Source organism: Leiobunum rupestre, chromosome 3, assembly GCF_980474605.1.
Source record: "Leiobunum rupestre chromosome 3, qqLeiRupe1.1.hap1, whole genome shotgun sequence".
Classification (NCBI taxonomy): domain Eukaryota; kingdom Metazoa; phylum Arthropoda; class Arachnida; order Opiliones; family Sclerosomatidae; genus Leiobunum; species Leiobunum rupestre.
In genome coordinates, this window is record NC_143386.1 from 27,192,535 (window position 1) to 27,216,876 (window position 24,342).

Below are 24,342 nucleotides of genomic sequence, written 5' to 3' on the forward strand. Positions count from 1 at the left end.
CCTTACAATGTAATGATGATACTCAATCGAATTGGAAAAGTTGATGTCAGAGGTGAATTTTATCACTATGATATGTTTTTAATTACCTTTTGTTCTATTTAAATTATAATAATATTCCATTTTTAGATTCATGCCCAATTACAGTGAGAAACACCGCCGTGGCTATGATTGCTGGATTTATTGGCAGAGTTACCGAAGAGAACTTCACATGTTCTTTTTGCCTCGACTTGCTTAACCAACCAAAAAACAATTCTCCAATATTATCTTATGTGAACTTTTTAGACCGAGGAGGATTGAAATATCCGAGTAACTACCTAATAAATGTGTTGGTAATTGTAACAGATTTTGTAATGGCAGTTTTACCATGTCTACCACGACAAAATACCCTAAATATTTTGGAATTCATTTTAATGCCCTATATAACGAAAGCTTTCAAATGTCAGTGCGAGGAGTATGAAAACCTTTGTAAAATAATGATTACAAAATATGTAAGACCTCTCCTCGATAATTACGCAAATGATATAACTGATCTCAAACAAAAAAGAAAGAACTATAACAAGAAACCATTGTCAAGAAAGTACCTGACTCTTTAAGGAAATTAAGTTATATTGACTGAAATTTCTAATTAACTGTATTCTTTTTATTTTGAAACATGCTTTGCGAGATGATAGTAATTATAATAAATAATTTTTAAACATGCTTTTTGAGATGATAGTAATTATAATAAATAATTTTTAAACATGCTTTGTGAGATGAGAGTAATTATAATAAATAATTTTTAAACATGCTTTGTAAAATGATAGTAATTATAATAAATAATTTCAAATTAATAATAATAATAATGATAAAAGAAAGATAAAAATATAGATATGGAAACTACCTTACTTTTAAAATCCAAATTAAAATTTCCCGCACTTCTAAACCACATATGATCGCCATCTAGGGGTGTTCATAAAATCGCTAAGTTGCCCTATTCTATTTTTACATATCATGGCCTGTATGTATTTAGTTGGCTATGAACGTGGTTAAAAATTACATTTCTAGTTAGTACTGATCATTTGTGAACTACGTTTAAACATTTTAATTTCGTACCAATTGATACTGGTGCCATCGAACTTGTTCGCGTTGCACTACTTTTTTTCCAAAAACTAGTAAATCGAAAATTTATTCTACGCAATTTAACCCGGCCACCTGAATTAAAGCAGTAAAAGTCGCTAGATGACTTTTATGAACTGATCATTAATATAATTATCAATGTCTTGAATTTTAAATTATGTATTTAAAAAAATAAATAGATCGGGGGATTCTGTGTTCTTAAATGGCCGTGACGTCTTGTTATAAATGACTTATCGAAGTTTTCGGATTTTTGTATCATAATTTTTTTCCAGCCTTTTGGTGGTCGGATGGTCGCTTAACTAAATTATGACGCCATTTTACGTCTTCGCCATTATTATAATTATTATTAAAGTTAGAACCCCTTATCATTTATACACAAAGCTATCAATAAGTATTTCCACAAAATGACACACCTATTGAACATAATTCTAGACCTATAATTATCAAAAGAATTCCTTATAAAATATAAACAAAGGCCACCGAAACCAATGATCATACACAAAAAAAAATTATAAAACAATTCTTTGAGTGACTGCTGTCAAAGAGATATCGAAATATAAATTTTTCTCAACTCTAAAACATAACGATTGAACAGCAACGATTTTTCGTTCGTAGTCGAAAAGATTTAAATGAATAATAGGTAAGTAAACCACTGGTTGGTGTAAGTAAGCTTGAACCCCGTTTTCCTAGTGTTTTTATCTCTAATTCATTGGTCAAATTAAGAATTCAAACGGACTTGAATTAGCTTTTAAGTTTTAGCGTGACCGACGCGACGCTTTTCTAAGTATTATAGAGATTTTTCAGTAATTTCAACTAAAATAACGCGTGAAGAAATCATTGAAACTCTTTGTAAATTTTCATTAAATCAAAGCCTACATTAAAGGGGCTGGAAAGTGGGGTTTTGAAATCGTCTAGTGACGTGGTATCTCCAAAAAAATTCGGACCCTGCTTTATTTTCTTTTTCCCCGCTTGAGGAATTTGGCTCTGACGGAGATGTTTTGAAAATAGTGAGGAGCGACCCGAGACAGACTAGTGAGAGGTATTCATACGCGAGCTAAGATATTCGGGCCTATGTGGACGTGGTTTTGGTTCTAGTAAACTATTTTAATATGTATTTATTTATAATGAACGAGTTTAATTCAAATAAAAAACGGAAACGTGATGATGCGAAAATATCTCTTGTTGGTGAATTAGATGAAACTCGCAAATAATAATTAAAAAAATTACGAACACACTACTACCATGAATATATCTAGCTATGAATATACAATAGCAATAGCCTCTCTAACCTCCCGCTAAAATTTGGGTTGGGCTTATCTAGTCACGTGATCAATAATGTCTGCTCCGACCGAGAGAGGAGCATGCCGTCATTTCCTTCAGTCTCCTGATTGGCTGAAAACGCGTCACTGGTCTCGAAAGTTGCCACCCAAATCAAATCGACATGATAGAAGGGCTATATCGTAGGGTTGGATATTCATAGCTAGATATATTCATGCTACTACCAAAAGACCTTATCACTCAAATGAATTTTTCGTTAAACATTTGTTGTTTACTAAACTAAATCTCAATAAGGATTAATGAAATTTGAAAACTTCCTACGAGCTCAGCTAACACTAACCAAGACCACCCCCCACTTTCCAGCCCCTTTAAAACTTCCTCTCCAAACTTCTATACTACCTTCAAGTACTAATATTTTATATTTATGTCTGCAGCTGCCAGGTATTGAGCCACTGAATGTTGATTTGGGAAATTGGGAATTAGGAAAGGCTACTCTGGCGACCGTCGGACCCATTGACATTTTAGTAAATAATGTTGGAACTTTCCTTTCTGAATCTATATTGGATGTTACCGAAAAGAATTTTAACATGTAAGAGAATGTGAATCTGTATTTAGTTCCATTATCTTACGATGGATAGATAATGAGAATGAAAAGTAAAGTTTGAATACTTTTTAAAACTATTTATTTACATTTAGTCTCACTGATGTAAACCTTAAGTCTACAGTTTTTGTTTCCCAAGTAAGTTATAAGTTACATCTTCTACTGTCAGTGCTAACACTTTTTCATTTTCCAGTGGACGAATATCTTTAGCTACGTTCACACTTACCCCTTAAATCGCTTTATTAAGAAAACGTATTTTTAAAAGTGGCGTGAGAAATCAAGTCAATTCGCTGAGAATCAACTTTGAAAATGACAACGCGGGGAACAAAAATTGCTTGTATTTTACCAAAATAAAAACCGGACTGCAATTCAAATATTGTATAGTATAGTATAATATAGTTAACATGATTAAATAATTGTTTTAGGGTAAATTTTCCTAATTTTAAAATTCATGCCATAATTTGGCAATAACCGAACCGGGATGAAGTGATTTAGCAGGTGTCGCTTCGCATTTTTTAGAATTTTGTGAAAACTCTCACTCCATCTCATTCCCGTTTCCGAAATTTTAAACTCAAGGTCTACACCTCTCACCATCGTAAACTAACTTTTGAGCTCATCTCCTCTCATCGAATTTCGCCAATTTAACTAACCTCGCGCACGCTCAAGCTAGTTTGGTTGAATAATCTGACGCTCTTTTCCCTTAATGGAAGTAATAAAGTATCTCCTTTCACTCTCCTCTCTCTGAAATGCATACTTTGTGAAACCCCTCTCGCGCTCCTCTCCTTTGGAAGTTTCGTGCATCTCACCTCCTCTCAGATTCTCACGCTGCTCTCACAGGGTTAAAAGAACCGTGGCGGTGGAACATTTTACCCGAATAGATATTAGATCATTGTATTTTTACCCCCCCCCTTAAATGCCCTTCCAAAAATTACATAACATTTTGGTATATAATTTTACAAAACCCTTAGAAATAGTAATTATTTTATTTAAAAATTTGATCTTACTTGTTAGTGTATATTCACTTTTGGCACTATATTAAATTGAAATCTTCTATTAACTTCCGTGCATATTATCAAGGGGTATCTTATAGAAGTTTGATGCTGTAAATTTGTTTCTTCCTATAGGTTGCCGCCCAATCTATGATTGATCGTGGCACAGGTGGCGCTATTGTCAACGTGTCCAGCGTCTGCGCTTTGGCTCCACTGAAATCCCTTTCGGTGTACTCTGCCTTAAAAGCCGGCACTTCTAACTTAACCAAATCCATGGCTCATGATCTGGCGAAGCATAAGGTAAGAACCATTTATTACAATATTTCAGTTCCATTAATTAAGATTAATAAGAACGAAAAATATTACATGTACTGTCAAATTAAAATTATTATTTGTTAAAGCTTTCACATATACGGTCATTTTGCAACCGGTTTTTTAAATTACAATTTGACAATCCTCTTGCTTCTTCTTTTAAAGCACTTCTTTGCTATATATTCCCTTACTACAGATCACACAAGTTCAATTTCCATTCTTAATTTTGTACTTATAAAGGATAACTTTAAATAATTTTTTCGCTGGCAACATGACATTTTCTAAAATTCGCCTATTTGAGCAACGGTTTCTCTAAACGCAAGCTATGATGGTATTTCTCACACGCGCTTATTTAAGTCAAAAGCTCTTAAGGACAAGTTTTGTAAAAATTATCTTACGAACAATTGTTAGAATTTCCATTGGGTAATAGCTCGCTGCATAAATAATTGAGCTACTACATTATTAAAAATTGTATTGAAAATGGACTCTTTATTGGCTTAACATTTCATTGGTAGATTCGGGTGAATGCAGTTGCTCCTGGAGTCGTCAATACGCAAATGACCCACAATGTAAGCTTAAACGAAGGCCTCATGAATCGAATGCTGAGAGAGCTTCCAATACCCGTCTTTATTGGTCAGTATATCGTTCCTTGTTCGTCCAATTTCTACTCGTGCTCTTAAAGGCTTTTTGTCAAGATCAACTGACAATTTCATCCAAACCAATTTGACGTTATCGTTACAAACCTTAAACGGCTTTGCTTAAAAAAATGAACAATAATGATAACGAATTTAATTAAAAAATATTTCTACGACGATTTTTATTTGTTTCTATCATCCAAACTACTACTTTTAGGCTCATGAATATAGACATTTTCATATTTGTGAGACAACGTCCACTCCTGTCACGCTAACTAATGAGCACCTATAAATTAAGCTATGATTTTTGTCACATAGACAAAGTGCATTATTTAATTAATCTATTTCAACAATTAATTCACTGATAACGAAAAACACCCTTTAAGACAAGTGGTCACTTGCGTAAAAATAATAATAAATTGATTTAATGCACGCCCTCAATTACGTTAATTTATATATGAACCTTAAAATGATTATAATTCAATAAAAAATAGGTCCATTAATTTATTTGTTTTTAAATTAAATAATTAATCATACTTTTAAAAAATAAAAAACAAATACCTATTTTTAATATACCTTAAATTATTTGATAATTTAGGTTATGGTATAGAAATATGATACGCGATGTATTTTATTTAAGTAACACTTCCAACCCTCCCTCTACTTACGCGTTAGTTATATTTTTGAACGGCAAATTAAAAGCAAAATATAATGTAACATTTTCCCAACTTGCTAAAAAAATTCAGTATTAGGAATTAATGAAGTAGTTAAGCCAACGCTTGAAAATGTGTAGGAGTGAGTAATTGGTTTAAGTTTGACGTACAATATTTTAAGTGCTTGCTTAAACTGTTCAAATATTCAATAACTTTCTTTTTTTATAATATAGAACCGATAGAAATTGCGAAGGTAATATGTTTCCTGTTGAGCGATCACGCGTCTGTTATAACCGGAGTGACTCTGCCCGTCGACGCAGGATACTTGCTGAAACTGCCATTTGGAGACGAACTGTGATCGATCACGTGATTCTGTACTTGAAATCCCCCAAGAGTTTGATTATCTCAAAATAATAAAAAGATATTTGATAAATGCTGGTTTCTCTGCAATAAAATCAACAATAATTTAAAAATAATTAGTTTTTAGAATAGGTTTCCTCAAATTCGAATTTGTTTAATTTTTAAATAAAAACAATTACTGTGTTATAACTATCTTTTTAAAACATACATTCTGGATTTCTAATAACTTACCATATTTTAAAGAATTTACCGTTAATAAATGTAGAGAACACCCGTGTGACACTTTAAGGAAATAAACTATAAAAAAATAAAAAAATAAACTAATTACATAAAAAACAGTTTAACAAGGTTAAAATAAATATTATTTAACACTAGAAGCATTCAATCGTAGCATCCATATAATTGGGTAGCAAAATTTACAGTATGGAACCTTATTTTAAAGCTAGAAAAAAAGTTGGAGAAGGTTTTTTTGATAACTTGACGTCACACGCGTCGGTGTTAACAGTTTAGCTGGCGAAGTTAAAATTATACAACTTTAGTTTTAATCAACAATTCTACCGGTTTTGTCAAAGGCCTATCATTTTATTGGAATGCCTCCGCTACTGCAATGGTCGTTTTCGCTTTTTTAATAAAAGACGGATACTTCATGGTTTCAAATTCATATTTCTTTATTTATTTATTTGAAAATTAGCAACCTTTCGGGTCCGAGGCCCCTTGTCCAGCAAAGTGACTCGATGGAGATTTAAAACCGAAGCGATTGAAATTTAAAGAATAGTTTTTTTACATTTCTCTACTAACATATTTTCAACAACATTATTTATTTTACACAAGCTTACGTGAATTTATCTTTTTTGCCTTTTTGAAATTTTAACTTTCAATAAAGAATATTATCGTCAACAATTTTGTCATTTACCAACTAATTAATTATTAATTTTTTTTTCGTTTCTATGGATATTTTGGCCACGTAACATTTATAGCTGCTATATTTAACAAGTTGGCAAGCCAAAATATACCTCTCCTCGGAAGAGATTCTAATTTTCAGTGACGCGTATCATGTATCAGTGGTTCTGTGGTAAAACGCTCACCTGTCATGCAGGAGGACTCAGTTTCGAATTCCGCCTAGTACTAACGCAAATTGAAAAATATTTATACTACACCAAATGACAAAAAGAGGGTTCTTTTGGAAAAACCTTTTCCCTAATTCTAAGGAGCTGCGTACGCGATTACAGTTTGCCCCGAAAATGCGTACGCGTTCGCCGCCCAGACAAAACGACCCACAGAAACACACACACACCCACACCCCCAAACACCCCCGTGGTTAACTGGACTAAAATGAAGAGCTTCACTTACGCCACACTATTATTAAAGGTTGATGTTTGGGAAACGATATTTCTGACAATTCTTTGGAACGACATTCTCGAAAGACTAAAAAAGACTTGTCAGGTCTTATAGTCAGAGGATATGAACAAACTTACTGCTTTGAGTCTTCTTGAGTCTCTGAAATCATATCTTCAAGAAATTACGGATAGACTTAAGGAGTATGAATTGAAGGACAAAAATCGATGACCAGATTTGTATTCCAGTGACGTGACCCGACGCGAACGAAAACGAAATGTACCAGAAAAAGAAACCATTCTTCACAAAGTAAAAATATTTAGGTGGAGACTCGTTTTCAAGGTGGAAATGTATGGAGACTTCATTAAGAACTACTTTGGGCCAGCAGCATTTGAATTGGCTTTCGCGTATTTGTATGGAAAATGACTTTCTAAAATCCATTGACTTTAGTCCTATTATACAGACAGCCTATGCTAAGAATCTTGTCATATTGATGTTAAATAAATATATACTTGGGAAATTTCAGTATACGGGACTTTCTCTGTTTATATTGTACCATTAAGTTATTATAGTAAGTTGCGCCCCTAAACAGGGTAAATATAAAACAAATAAAGACTGGTGGTTGTTAGTATTGTTTAAATTAAGAATAAGTTCCAAGCATTGAAGTAGCCTATAGTAGGACAAGTAAAACTATTTGAAATGATAGTTGTAGATCAGGACGACGATGGACTTCGTTTTGCAGATTAGAAACTTGGGTGGGGTTAATATGGGCCACGCGCATCACTTTGTTCATGGGCCTTTTATCATGTAAAACCGGCCCTGCATCAAATCAACGATATTCTTAAGTTTTAAATGACGCGCTACAAATTTTACCCTGACATTTTTTGATCAAGCACCTAGTGGTGAAAAAAAAGACTTTTAAAAATAATTAAAAACACTTCGAGGAAATTTCAATGAAAGAGTCTAGCTATAATAGTTTTGGAAATAAATAGCTAGTCCTAACAAAACATAATACGCTGTATATCACAACAGTTAAGAAATAATCACCAAGTACTAGAAATAGCTGTTATCTGGATAATAATATGATGTAAAACACCTGGCATAATCTTATGTCTTAATTAGATATCTGCGGTTTAAGTTGGTCTCACAATTGCCTTTATAAAATGTTAGGCATAATTGATGTTTTATAAACGGTTAGTTGAGGTATTGGTAGTAGTCTCAATCCAGATACTTTTAAAAATCGCAAATATCAATTTAAGACATTAGATTATGCTAAATTCTTTACAGCATATTATTAACAGACATTTCAACTTTGCGGACAACCTGCTAGAGTTAACATATTAGATTTTGAAAAACATATTGAAGGCTTATAATCATTGTAAACGCCTTAAAATTAGTTATTATATTATAATAATTATTATCAGAAGCGTCCGACCCCTTCTTTACGCCACTGATTACATCCGTTGGCAATAAAACACTATTCTAAAAAAAAAATTGGTTTCTTAAAGGGTCATGCGACGTATCAGGCGGAATGACTAAAAATTTAAATATTTTACCAGCATAAAACCAGGATTAATTTTTATCGAGAGAAAATCGCAGCGATGGAGTCCCCCAGATTTCGAAGAACCTGTTACTCACGGCGGTAACATGGCGTTATTCGAACTTTGGGTTTGACAACTTTTGCTGTATTCAGTCCTACTGCTTTGCTAAACATAAGTTAAATTGAATTTAGAATGACTATAGGCTTATTGCTATGGAAGTAGCTCACCTGAGGTTCACTTCCACTAACTGAAAGTTGGCTCGAATTGATCTCTAATTTTAAAATGTTTACTAAGTTTTCAAGAAATTCGATATTAGAAAGTGTTGCACGAATATTTAACAATTAATAAATTCATTTAAACATCAAAGCAAAAATATATCATACTAGAACGAAAAAAACTCATCATTTCGCTTTTACATTTGGGCTGACAGGCTAAAAAAGAGGTATATATACATATACCTCTTATATTTTAAATATATATAAAACACCCACACCACAGGATATTTTGACGGTTTTCATGACTATCATCAGTACTTGGTTCATGATTTTCTGCACTATAGTAATGAAGGTAATATTATTGAACATATAATAAATCACTATTTAAACTAATTTATGATAACTCATTTTAGAACTAATTATAATAAAAATTTACTACCTAGAATTGGATAAGTTAATCAATTGAGATGTTTAAACCACACTAGAGCCTAAAGATACTGGGCTAGGCTGATTAATGATTATAATGTCATTGTATCCTAGAAAATAAGCCGTTTTTAAAATAATTTACTTCAGATCAAAAAGCCATGCTGGATTGCAAATTTTAAAATCTCCAGACCTCATGGCTGGCTCTAGATGCTAGACCATTAATTTAAAATTTTTACTTGAAATTAAATATACTAGGTTAAAAATTTCAATTTAGTATACTTAAATTTTTTTTTAAATTTTACAAAAAATATAATTTTAAGTATGAGAGGTTTAAGGCATTCAAGTGACCTGAACTGAACCAAATTTAGCCAGCCAATCTCATGGCTATTTTCACAAGTTCCTAAATCGCCGAACGTTTTTCATGATGGCTGACCAATGATATTAGCGTTTTAGGGCGTGTGACGGCTGGCCAATCAAAATAGTGAGACAAACTTATAGTCTTAAGCAGCTGGGTTTTTTATCTGTCTGAATTTTTCGCTGATACCAGTAAGGACATGGCACTTTTTCTATGGGATTTGGCTTTCTACGGATTTCCGTGAAATTGAAATATATTGTTAAGCTTAGTTAAAGGAGCAAAATTGTCCACGGGCACTTTTCCCTAGCGCCAACGGATTTTCCAGTATCAACGATTAAAGTTTGGTCACTTGTAGTTGGGTCTGGGATTTGCCATACCATCGTTTATAGTCTTGAAACTAATCAACTTTTAGCACGCTTAAAGTTGCGCAGTTGGTAAACGCGCTATCGATGTATCTACAGAGACCCGGGTTCGAATCTCCGAAAACCTTTTGAGATTTTTCTGGCGAGTGCTTAACAATTCGTTAAGCTATGCGTAGGATTAACCAATAATAATAATACTTCGAATCTCTGATTTTATTTCTTTTTGATGCTTAAAACGGTAGTTGCTTACGTAAAGATTATAAAAATAATAATATCTAATAGACACTTGCGTATCATAAAGTCAGGTTTTTGAATGCACATGGAGAATAAAGTATAGTGACTAGTGACACATGTATTATTATTATTAGGATTTTGGTTAATACTACGCAAGGATGTCGTATTTCAATTTTTAATATTGCTTAAACCTACGCACAGAAGCCACAAAGGTATTATTTCATTACTAAATTTACAAAATTATTGCACGACGGATACTTCATGGTTCAATATTTTATTAAAATTAAAGGTTTACGCTAGCTTTCGGGTCGAAACCCCTCTTCAGGCGTTCTGTTTACAATGATTCTAAAATCTAAATTCAATTTACATTTCTCTGAATTTAGATTTTAGAATCATTGTAAACAGAACGCCTGAAGAGGGGTTTCGACCCGAAAGCTAGCGTAAACCTTTAATTTTAATAAAATATTGAACCATGAAGTATCCGTCGTGCAATAATTTTGTAAATTTAGTATAGAACTTCCACCATGGTTATAAAATTAAATATTTATGATTATTTCATTGTTTTTATAATACCAAAAATCTCAAAAAGTTTTCGGAAATTCGAACCCTGGTCTCTGTAGGTACATCGATGACGCGTTTACCAACTGCGCAACTTCAACGTGCTAAAAGTTGATTAGTTTCAAGACTTTAAACAATGGTATGGCAAATCCCAGACCCAACTTCAAGTGACCAAACTTTAATCGTTGATACTGGAAAATCCGTTGGCGCTAGGGAAAAGTGCCCGTGGACAATTTTGCTCCTTTAACTAAGCTTAACAATATATTTCAATTTCACGGAAATCCGTAGAAAGCCAAATTATACTGTAGTGATTTCTTATATTTGGTAGTTTTATATAAAAATATATTCTTGCTTGTGAAATAAAATCCTAACGTTTTAATTTCTAAAGTACAACCATTGAATTGGAAAGATTTTATTCCCAACTCACTGAATAAATCCATTTCCCTGGTAATGCATCTGTCTTCTCAAAAATTTTATAAGATCTTCAGAGTGATTAAGTCTGATAGTTTATTCATCAAATATGAGACATTTTATAATAAAAATATTGGTCTTTTAAATTAATCGTCGTAAAAATTTAGAATGTCGAGCTTTTCCAATCATAATTATAGTAATAATTTTCTGCTTACCGTCTGGAAGCAATTCCCAAATTTGTTACGGTAATTATTATTATCATAATATAAATAAATAAATAAATATTCACAAATATAAATGATTGTACCATGGTGAAATAGTTGTTTACCTTTTTTACGATGAATAATTTAGAATAAATCTTAGAATCGGAGGTGGAAAACGTATCATTTCACTAAACTAATTATACTAAAAGAATAGCAATAATTATACTTATTTAACGTTATAACATGACTGGTTATGAGACACGCTTAGGGCTTCCTTTGTAAACAACAATCTGAAAATTCAAATCGCAACCGCTACAACCGTTAAAAATGTTTCCCCACAGAAGGCGCAATTTCCAAAATCAGTTTCCAGTGTTTGACGTTTGAATCACCAGGATAAAAAATACTTGCCTGGCAAAGCTGCTAAACGCTTTAATACCTTATTTTGGGGTCTTTATAGGGCAATGTTATAGATCTTGACCGTCCCTGTTGTTAATTAGTCTATGCAACCAAACTTTTTGATTACAAATTTCATTTTAATAAACTTAGAAGGGCATTTTTAATTATGAAATGTCTCATATTTGATGAATAAATTATCAGGCTTAAAAACTCTGAAAAGCATATAAACTTTGTGAGTTGACAACTGGATTACCAGGGAAATAGATTACCTCAGTGAGTTGGGAATAAAATCTTCCCAATTCAATGGTTTTACTTTGGAAATTAAAATAAAGCACTACCAAATTTAAGAAATCACTACAATTTCATTTAAATAACTTACTCTGTCAAATTACTGGTATCAGTCAAAAATTCAGACAAATAAAAAAAGAGCTGCGGACAAAACAGCAGACGACGATAAGTTTGTCTCAATATTTTCATTTGCCAGCCGTCACATGCCTTAAATCGCCAATATTATTGGTTAGCCATCATGGATAACGTTAGGCGGTTTAGCTGCTCGTCTATTATGTTACAAAGATTCAAGATTCAAGTTGTAATTCATCACGGCCACACTTTGAAATAGTGATATTTTTAACGGGGGCCCTTCGGGCTTCCGACTTTCTTTAAGTTTCTTTTTATTGAGGGCCAGTGGCCCAGGGGAGATGAAATGGGGGAAGACATTTGAAAATAGGGAGAGAAAATACAAGTATAAGAAATGAATACGTTACTTACGTAAACATTTATTACTTTGAAATGTTAACTTTAAGGCTAGATTTCGCTCTCGACTAATGTATGAAAACCGAGTTTCAGCAAAGGTCGTAGAAAAATATTTTTTCAGAAATTTGTAATAAATATTTTTATTTAATTTGGGGCCCAGGTGGCCCGCAGCCCCAGTTCGAATGATTTATTTTAAGAGCCCCTGATTACTTTTAAGAGCCATTGGCCCCAGGACTCCCGCTATTTCCAAGCCTGATCCAAGGGGGTCTCATGTACGAAAATAAATGCTATTGGCCGAACCAGGTGACGTCACTTGTAACTTTGAGAAGCCTAGCATTTTCCGAACCAGTGACGTCATGTACTACAGTAGAAGGCTGAGTAACAGACCTAGAATCAGACGACGGGTAAATCAAAGCCCCCTTTTCGAGGCAACCTTTTCTAGTCCAAATTTTACCAACCTTGGCCTGATCATGGCAGCTGAACAATGAGCTTTTTGTATTACCTATGTAAAATTAAACTTAAGGGGCCACAATAGTAGAACTCATGAAGATGAGTTCAACTGTATGGACTGTACAACAATATAATCATAATAATATAATTCTAAAATAAAGTACAGTAGAACATATGAAATAATTTATTGTATAATTTGGACAAAACTCCACAAAACTATAGAGTAAAGGCAGAGGGGAAATATGAAACGTCATAGGGGAACTAAAATAACGGGGGGGGATAAAAATAGCGATCGTATCGCCATCTATGAAAGAGCTGGATAACTATTATCTATTTTTTCTCTCGTTTGTCAGCCATATTGGGCGCGTTTTCGTGATAGGAATTTTGGATCACCAATTTAGGTTTGATCTTTTTAATGGGTAAAAAACGTAAGCGTTGTTGTATTGAGGGTTGTTCAGGGGAAAGATTGTCATCGGAGGAGGTCAGTTTTTACCGGATTCCAAACGTTATACAAAACCAGGGGGATAAAACAAAACAATTATCATCTGATAGGCAGCGCCTATGGGTCAATAAACTAAGGCTTAATGGGTACGATGAAAGACTTCGCATTTGTTCAAGGCATTTCGCTTCAGGTATTCTAATTTTTTAACTCAAAAGAGCTTAAAACACAAAACTATACACTATTTTGTTTAAGGAAAACCATCAACGCTCTACGATGCAACACATCCTGACTGGCTTCCAAGTCGTTACCTAAAAACAGATCAATCTAGTGATACCCCCAGAACTACGAAGTGTAGAAATAGTTTAAATCCAAATCTGCCAGGTGCTACATCTACGCCAAAAATTAATACCCTGCTTACTGCTGCAGAATTCAACACTGTGTCGCTTGATGATAATTCCTCCATTATTAATGAAAATAATTTGATGTCTTTTGGTGAAAACGTTTCTTTACTAGAAATGGATCATACATTTGAAGAACATATATATCCAACATATGCAAATTTATCTACACAGACTACCCAACCATGCTTAACAGACGAATACATCCAAACAGAACCCAACTTTGTGGAACATTCAACTCAAACAGAAACCACCTTCAATGAGCACTCAACTCAAACAGAAACCACCTTCAATGAGCACTCAACTCAAACAGAAACCACCTTCGATGAGCACGCAACGCAAACGGATAGCTGTTTCACAGATGGTTTTTCCCAAACATTTTTAAGAGTCTGTCCTCAGTTTGAACTAGAAGCAGCCCAGTTTGAATTAAAAGAATTGAAATCTTCAATTGAAAACCTAACTTTACAGTTAGACCAAGTAAAGGAAATGCTAAGCCTTTGTAGAAATCAATTATCAATAGCAACGTTGGAAATTGAATCTAAAGCTGAGGATATTGAAAAATATCGATTCAGTACATCATTTTTTGCTGGGGATAATGAAAAAGTTCTTTTCTTCACGGGGCTTGAACGCTTGGAGCTTTTAGATATTTTAGTTGAAGAAATTTCACCGTTCTTATTCAAGAACTCCAAGCTAACACCATTCCAACAATTTATACTGACAGTTATGAAACTACGATTGGCTTCATCAAATAGGGAATTAGCGTACAGGTTTTTTATCTCCGAAAGAACTGTTAGCAGAATTTTCTACAATTGTTTAAATGCATTGTACAATCGCCTTTTCCGATTCATTAAGTGGCCTGAAAGAGACGAACTACAGGCAACAATGCCAATGTGTTTTAGAGAGCAATTTGGATCAAAATGTGCAGTGATCCTAGATTGTTTTGAGGTGTTCACAGACAAACCATCCAGTGTTATAACACGAGCAAATACGTGGTCCAGCTATAAACACAATAACACTGTAAAATTTCTAATTGGTATTACACCTCAAGGATCCATAAGTTATATTTCAAAAGGTTGGGGTGGTCGTGTTTCGGATAAACATTTAACAGAACATTGTGGGTTTTTAGAAACTACACGTAAATTAGCTAATGTCAGAATTCATGTTGAAAGAGTTAACGGGCAACTACGACAAAAGTATAAAATACTTCATACTAAAGTTCCCGTGGAATTGCTACATCGGGCCCCGGATGAAAATATTGCTACAATTGACAAAATTGCTACCGTGTGCTGTGCGTTAACAAATCTTACCCCATCAGTAGTTTCTATTGAATAAATTAATCAATTTTTATAACTGAGACCTTAAATTTATTTTTTCATTTTTCAAAATAATGTAATTTCTGAATTTATATAGGAACAATGACCAGTAAATGGAAAATCACATTTGGAGCCTCCTTTTCTTTGATCTGTTCTCCCTATTAACTTTTGAACATTCAGCACAAAACCATTTTCCTTTCGGAATCCGTTTTATTTTCAGGCATTCAATATGGAACCATTCAATAGCACAATTTTGGTTATCACAGCATATCATATCACCAGACTCGGGTAGTTTGCAATAGCACCAGACTTCACATTGACTAGAGTTATTTGGTTCTGAAGGGGACTGAACAAGTTCTTTAGTTGCTGATCCTATATTCTGAGAAGCACTGGGTGTGGATGGCGTAATCTGATTTTTTGTGGATGGTGAAGTGAAATTTATAGGAACTTTGGATTGGGTATTCAAATCTTTTGATGGGGATGACATTCTGTTTGAATTATTCCTCTTATTTGGAGATAAAATATTGAGCTCAGTGGATGACTTAACCGCTTTCTTTCCACTTTTTTTCTTTCTGGGGTTTTCTTTAATGGACGTATCCTTCCTAAAAAAATGTCCTACTAGTTCTGACAAAATAGCATTATAAAAAAACTCTTTTGATTTACTAAGTGCAATTGCCCAGAAATCCTCATCCGGATATATTCTTTCAATATGGAAGTCCACCTTGGTCCACACACAAAAGTCCGCATACACTCTTTGAGTTACAAATAGCTGCGTCTGAACTTGATAATAATAGGCATGATTTTGCTTCAGTTTCAATTCACTCTCGCTCATTTGAAGATAGAATTTGTTATCTCCGTCCTTCAGAGCGTTATCTTTCATGGTAAAAGGGCATTTCAGCTCTATAACCCCTTTACCACAACAGTCGCAACTAACAAATCCATCCGGTGAGGCTCCGAGATGGGGATGATTGACATTCAAGCAAAGTCCAGAACTTTCAATTTTAAAATTTTTGTGAGTCTTCAGCATTGCATTGCGGTAAACTTTTCGTGCTGTTTCTTCATTATGAGTACCCCATTTGGTTGCCTCATTTTCAAACTTTCTTTCACTTGGATAACAAATTGTAGCGATTAATGAAGCTGAAGGCATTGCTGGATTACTGTGGCAGGCTGCTTTAAAGTTTGACGCTGTTATACGACCAGCGCGGAAACAATGCCATAGTTTGCTATTTGATTGATTTTTTGTTTCAGCTTCTACTTTTTCGGCTTGCTGGCATGTAAAACCTACTTTAATTCCTTCACAATGTTTAAGTAGTTCGTGGAATGGTAAATCAACACATTTGTCATCGTACAGCTCAGTTAGCACCATTGGGAATGAATCGTTAATATATTTTGGTCTATATTTTTCTTGATATTTTCTATCAATGCTAAAATACGAATTTTTGCAGCCAAGACTAAAAATTTTATCAGCAAGGTGGTAGTGTTCTTCAGTCGTGATTCTTGGAGTAAATTTCTGAACCAATACACTGTCTTTGCATTTAGTTTTAGCGTTTTCTTCTACTTCTAATACTGAATCCAATTCCTTTCTTCGGGATTTTATTGAAGAAACATCCATTTCACTTATTGGGGCATAGCTTGCTCCTTTGGTTATAGGAACCAACCAATAAGCCTTGACACCTGTAACGGTTGTCCTTTCTCGAAATCGAACGACATAATCAATGTAGAATAACAGCCCTGCAATATGTGAGCAGGACTCGTCAAGTCCTGCCATACAAGTGCAATGTCCAGATTCAATTGTGCCATCTTGCTCTGTTATAATCCAAGGTTTTAAGGGAGTTTCCCTTAATCTTTGGGAGTGCATTACCTTAAGAATACGAACAGAATAAATATATATGTTACGCTACATATAAATGATACTGGTGAAGATACTCACAGTGGCTTTAACAAGAATATAAATGGAACCATCAACGTTCTTCACCATCACGTCTCTTATAAATCCACAAACAAAAAGGTTATACGCATTTAAACTTTTATAGTTCTTTAATTTCTTCTTCGTGAAAGGTGAAATTCCCTCAATTAAATACAGATAAATATCTGCAAAGTTTATTGGGGGCAAATAACTAAAACTTTCAATCTCTTCAGGCTTAATTAAATGACAATCTTTCGGTTTGACTATATATGGATCAGTATCATTAATGAATGATATTTTTTCTCTGTACCTACTTTAGACATTAAGCTCTAAACTATCGTAATATTCAGAAGAATTAAAATTAGAATTTAAATCAACATTAAAACAATCCATATTCGCCATGTTTGCAATCGCGCCCAAAATGGCCGACTCAAGCAACCTGGAAAATATTTTCCCAAAGACTAAATATTACCCGTCCAACTAGCTGTAGAGTCGTTGCTTTTAGCAGACGAACTTTCGTTTCCCCCCCCCCCCAACTGCCTGTACTCTATTACTACGAAACTTTGGTCTCGCTCTGGGGGGGGAGGGGGCGTGGCGCTTCATAACCAGTGGCGGTGCGGGGGGGCCTCGAGCTTCAGTGGGCCCGATAACCATAAAATTTTAAAAAGGGGGGCATCATAAAGATTTTAGCGGGTGGGGGCCTCTGAGTTCTCAGCTACGCCATTGCCGATAACCCCTTTCTCTATAATCATCGTGGGTTTATATAAAAATCCCACCTACGGACATCGTACCATAGTATTGTTTAAAGACACATCACCTTCTTTATCACATCTACTACACTTCATTTATTCAATTTTATATTATATGAAGTAAGTTCAATTAACTTAATCCTTCTTCATGAGTACTACTTTAGTGGGGACCTATAATATAGTATACCCAAAACTTAAATTTTCTGCATGCTCAAAATGGTATAAAACTAAATCTAGGCCCTGATCATTTAGCAAGACACTTAAATATTTATTTCAACCTAGACTCTAAATGTTCAAACCATTAAAAAGAAAAAGACAATTGCGAATTACTTTCAAACTCAAATCCTATCACTAGCATTCCAAAGCTACCAAATATTAGTATATTAGCCAAATAGATAATTCACAAGGTAGGAATGTGAGATGGCTAAGCCTAATTTTTTACATTGATCTTTAACTAGTATTTCTTTATTTCATTACAAGGTCAATCTAAATGCAATATCTACTAAGAGAGTTTTCCTAGGTTTAGAGAAGGGTTATAAGGGAAAAAACCATAATATTCTAGCCAGGAACAATAGTAAAAAGGTAGGGTTGAAAGAAACTCAGAACCGCAATCAAAACCAAGAGTCTACGTTAATTGGACCTTTTAATAGAGGGCACTAACAAAGGAGACTACCCGAGACTCATCGATTTTGTTTAAAGTCAGGGATTAATTAGACCTTCATGTAACTTAAAAAAACCAAAGGGAAAAAATGCGATGGGCTTTAGTTTTACCATGGCAACCGAAAATGTTTTTGACAACTAAAATATTATATTTCTCTAAGTAAATTAACAAGGCAAAATCGAAGATTCTAAGGGTCCCCCCTTATGCAATTATTCAAAAAAAATAAAACAAAGGTGGTCAAATTTGGGTAAATATCTAATTTTGGGTAAATATCTAATTTTGGGCAAATATCTAATTTTGGGTAAATATCCAATTTTGGGTAAATATCCAATTTTGGGTAAATATCCAATTTTGGGTAAATATCCAATTTTGGGTAAATATCCAATTTTGGGTAAATATCCAATTTTGGGTAAATATCCAATTTTGGGTAAATATCCAATTTTGGGTAAATATCCAATTTTGGGTAAATATCCAATTTTGGGTAAATATCCAATTTTGGGTAAATATCTAATTTTGGGTAAATGTCTAATTTTGGCTAAATATTTTAACTTGGGTAAATATTTTAATTTGGGTCGTTTTGTCTGGGCGGCGAACGCGTACGCATTTTCGGGGCAAACTGTAATCGCGTACGCAGCTCCTTAGAATTATGGAAAAGATTTTTCCAAAAGAACCCTCTTTTTGTCTGTGGGTGTGTGTGGCCTGCGAACGCGTTCGCATTTTCGGGGCAAAGGGTAATCACTGCGTACGCAGTCGAACAACCGTTTTAGCAGTTAAAAGGTTGGCAAAACCACCGTGTGACGGTAAGCGTTAACGGATAAATTTGCGACTCCGTTGAGTTTTTTTTTCGTTAACGCCCACCGTCACTACGTTATGGGTGCGTATACTTCAACTCCTTCTTATTGACTTTTGGGACGGACCGAGTGCTGAGTGTTATGGCAACCTGTCAACTTCCAATGAGTTTACGGCATTCGTCTTAGTATCAATTTGCGATCGCATCGGGCGGGTTTTGATCCCGAGACCTCCTGCTTGACAAGCGGACGTTCTATCACAGAACCACCGACACTTGTTACGCTTCATTGAAAATTAGACCTTCAGCTTTATCGGAAGCGTATTTAATAGAGTACGAAATTTTGATTTAATTTAAAAGGAATTGAAATTGAAATTATTGCATCGAAGAAATTCTAATTTAGCGTTTTCTCTATTGATTAAAAACAAATGCGCCACCCAGGTTTCGAACCCAGGCCAACAGTCGAGTGCTCTATCACAGAACGACCGATATCTGCTTAGCTTCACTGAAAATAAGACACTCATCGTAAGCATAATAGGTAATAAAGTCTTGAATTTTTTTATGAATGAATTTATGAAGGCGTAATCTGGTTTTTTTACGAATGAAATTATGTTGATTTAATCTTGTTTGTCTAATCTTTGGTATTATTGGTTTTTTCTGTCTTATATTTGTATCTACTATTTTTTAAGTTTATTTCCTTTTCCCCGCAAAATCGTCCAGTCTTAGAGGAACCTTTAAGAGCGTAAGTCATGCCCAAAAGCTTATCCGGTTTCATTATAATAACGTGGAAAATCGTATTTGTGAATGGTAATTTGTTGCGCTTCTTGATATTATATTTTATATTGCTTGATTTCTAAGTATTTGAACTAATTTATTGCTTGACTGCGTTATAATATTTTTCTATGAGTTTTGTTTCTGAAGTCCGATTGATTGGGTTGTTATTGTGTATTTTTCTATTCGTTATTTTTATTTTTTGATACTCAGGTTTCGAACCCAGGCCATTCGGCTTGGCAGTCGAGAGCTCTACCAAAGAACCACCGATATGAGCTTAGCTTCACTGAAAATAAGACACTCATCGTAAGCATAATAGGTAATAAAGTCCTACTTTTTTTATGAATGAATTTATGAAGGCCTAATCTGGTTTTCTTACGAATGAAATTATGTTGATTTAATCTTGTTTGTTGTGTTTTTTAACTGATCGAGATTACGTTCTTTTTTGTCTAATCTTTGGTATTGTTGGTTTTTTCTGTCTTAAATTTGTATCTAAATCGTCCAGTCTTAGAGGAACCTTTAAGAGCGTAAGTCATGCTTGATTTCTAAGTATTTGAACTAATTTATTGCTTGACTGCGTTATAATATTTTCTATGAATTATTTTGATTCTGAAGTCTGATTGCTTGACTGCGTTATAATATTTTTCTATGAGTTTTGTTTCTGAAGTCTGATTGATTGGGTTGTTATAGTGTATTTTTCTATTCGTTGTTTTTATTTTTTGATACTCTAATATTTTAAACTGGATATAGTATAACGTTACTTCTGCGTATTTCGAATGTGCGTGACGTGGAGGGTATATTCACGTTTTATTAGGATCAGTTTTTTTAATTTTAAATATCTTTCGTTTTATTTGTATTTTATTTCGTTTTTTCAGTCGTATATTTTTATCGAATTGTATACATCGTGCGCTTACACTTATGTTGGTCTGGTTTTTAACTGGGTCGTCATTACTTCGTAATTTATTTTAAACGTTTTCTCGACTGATTAAGATGTTTAATTTGAAATAAAATGACCGTTAAAGATGCGGCAAGTATTTCGTAAGCGAGAAAATTACAAATACCCTCTGTAGTTATTTATTTCATTAAAATTGGCTTCGTATTATATTTAACTGATAAACTTGTAACGTAAATAGGGTTAAATTCAATTGTGCATTGTTTTAGTACGTCTAACTCGCTGTTGTAACTACTTAATTTATAATATTCTGAATAAATTATACTCGGTTGTTTCGTCTCAATTATTTTAATTATAATTAAAATTTTAAACTGGGCGGGATTGAACCGGGATTACGTTTTTAGTAAATAACTCAGAATTGTGGAGATATATCTTTAAGAGTCATCTCGAAAAATTAATACCGCTAGGGACAATTCTTCCGAGGAGAGGTATATTTTGGCTTGCCAACTTGTTCAATTTGCGTTAGTACTGGTCGGAATTCGAAACTGAGTCCTCCTGCACGACAGGTGAGCGTTCTACCACAGAACCACTGAAACATGATACGCTTGCCACTTGTTAAATACAGGGTGTCTGAATTGGCTCGATCAGGCCATTTTTCTCAACATGTATTTATGCTAGGGTTCTGAAATTTTCAGGGTTTATTTGTTAGGTATGGAAGGCTTTGGTTACTAAAAAATCGAACGATTTTGTGCCGTTTTGGAAAATTTATTTTTCACCGGTAGGTGTCACGCAAAATGTTTCAATGGAAAAGTTGTAGGGCATCGTCGAAAGTGTAAAAATAATTTTGGTTCGGTTGAAAAAGACCTATTTTTCACTGAGTTGGGAGGTCGGGGGAAAAAACAAGTTGTACTAGCAGGCAATAGCCTTTAACGTAAACAATCGTACATAATCACAGCAACACATGTACATTTATTTTAGGGAACTTATGCTTTCAGCTATGTAGTTAATAATCAGATCTGCAAAAAGTTATTGTTAAAGAAAATTATTACGTTCAACACCTAATTAGACAAAGTAGACAAAGACCGCGTCTTCCATCTCGACGTGGTTACGAGTAAGATCATCAAACAAAGATTTGTAGAGCAAAAATTACGCTTATTTTTCTTTTGTTGTTTTTTAACGTGAAATATCAATTGTCCGAGTAGTATTTAAAGCGTTTACATTTCAAAGTTAAAACATTATCTCAGCGTACCCGATTGTTGTCCAGTATGCCTCTTTACACTCGAGATCAGCGCGCTCATATGCTAGAATTATTTTACGGTGAAGGTCGTCGTAATGCTACTATAGTAAGTCAGTTATTTAGACGAAGATTTCCCAATTGCAGACCAAGTCATACGACGGTTCTTAGAGTGGTCCGCGACTTCGACCACTGGGGTAATATCAATCCGAGGTTTCGTGGTCGTGGTCTCCAGGACATCGACATGGAAAACACCATACTTGCCTACTTCGTCACCTTTCCTCGAGCGAGCGTCAGGACTGCCAGCTTTGACTTAGGGTTGGATCGAAACTACGTTTGGAGAACACTGAAAAGACACCATTTTCATCCTTATCGAGCGACACTTCACCAAGGACTGCATGACGGTGATAGACAGCGCCGACTCGACTTCTGCAATTGGTTTTGCCTCATGGCTGACGAACACCAGGATTTTCACGATCAACTACTGATGTCCGACGAATGTTCATTCGGAAGAGATGGGCCTTTCAACCGTCAAAACCAACATATGTGGGACTACGAGAATCCACACTGGGGATTTCCTCACCGCCACCAAGTGCAGTTTCGCTTAAATGTGTGGGCTGGTCTGTTAGGTGACAGAATTATTGGTCCGTTCTTCCTGCCAAATCGTCTGAACGGTCAAAACTACTTGGTGTTCCTTCAAAATGAAATATCCAACGTGTTGAACGACATTCCTCTGGCCGAGTACAGACGCATCTGGTTCCAGCAAGATGGGGCGCCACCTCACCAATATCGTGACGTGGTTGCATATCTAAACGACGACTTTCCTGGAAGATGGATCGGAAGAACTGGTCATGTTCGTTGGCCTGCATGATCACCTGATCTAACACCACTCGAATTTTTTCTTTGGGGATTCGTAAAGGACTACGTATACCAAACACCTGTGACGAGCGTTGAAGATTTACGACAAAGAATCATCGAAGCATGTCGCCGGGTGACTCCAGAAATGGTTCGGGGAGCATTTCGCAATATGCAACATCGTGCATATTTGTGAAGGTGGCATTTTTGAAAACATTTTGTAGAAGTCATTAAAAACATTTGTCACTTGGGCTAATTATTATTTGTTTATTTTTCGAAATCTTATATCTGAAATGCATGTTACCTACAATTCGTTAAAGGCTATTGCCTGCTAGTACAAATTGTTTTTCCCCCGACCTCCAAACTCAGTGAAAAATAGATCTTTTTCAACCGAACTAAAATTATTTTTACACTTTTGACTATGCCCTACAACTTTCCTATTGAAACATTTTGCGTGACACCTACCGGTGAAAAAATAAATTTTCCAAAACGGCACAAAATCGTTCGATTTTTCTGAAATTTAGTATCCAAAGCCTAACATACCTAACAAATAAACCCTGAAAATTTCAGAACCCTAGCTTAAATAACCGACGCCGTTAGGCAGTTGGTCCAGTGCCTTTTGGTAGTCGGTTTAGGGTCAAACAGTCCCTATTTCGACTAAAATATTAATATTTGAGAGTCGTACAACTCCCGATGCGACTAGGACATTTCGACCCGAAAACGGAGGGTCGGCCAACGGGTGACCGACCATGCGTCTCGACACTTTTTGTCGACGTCGGCCCGACCCTGAATTGCTACAGGGGAACAACCTAGTCACGTAGACCCGAAAAAGCATGGCCAAAGCCGTAAGCCACCACCATCCGTCCCAAACTTACAAAATGCCCAAGAAGAGCACCATCATTAAGTAATGACGGACAAGACCGAGGGCATAAAAGGACCCCGCACCCTCGAAACAAAAAAGAAACCAGAATAGAAACCCCAAGAGACTTACAGGCGGAAGCTCTGCTCCACCATGGCCCGACCCTTCACTTAAAAACTTTAAACTTTAAAGCAAACTTAGAAATTTTAGAGAAGTCTTAATGAAATTAAGAGATCCTCTCGCATTTAAACGTCCCTCCCTGATACCATCCAGCGAGTCCCCTGACATATCC

The 24,342-nt window shown here is 34.8% G+C and overlaps 1 protein-coding gene and 1 long non-coding RNA gene across 2 annotated transcripts in view; both read right to left on the reverse strand.

Annotated features, from left to right (window-relative positions):
- Positions 1-24,342, reverse strand: part of LOC149950979 (uncharacterized) — a 277,136-nt gene that overhangs the window by 34,780 nt on the left and 218,014 nt on the right. The gene's annotated exons all lie outside the window — the stretch shown is intronic.
- Positions 15,458-16,939, reverse strand: LOC149950981 (uncharacterized). Its single transcript, XM_090169069.1, has one exon. The coding sequence runs from the start codon at positions 16,700-16,702 to the stop codon at positions 15,458-15,460; it is 1,245 nt and encodes a 414-aa protein (XP_090025195.1). The 5' UTR covers positions 16,703-16,939.

Bases quoted from the DNA above. Each gene is read 5' to 3' on its own strand.
- LOC149950981 (XM_090169069.1), bottom strand. From the start codon at position 16,702: ATGGTGCTAACTGAGCTGTACGATGACAAATGTGTTGATTTACCATTC.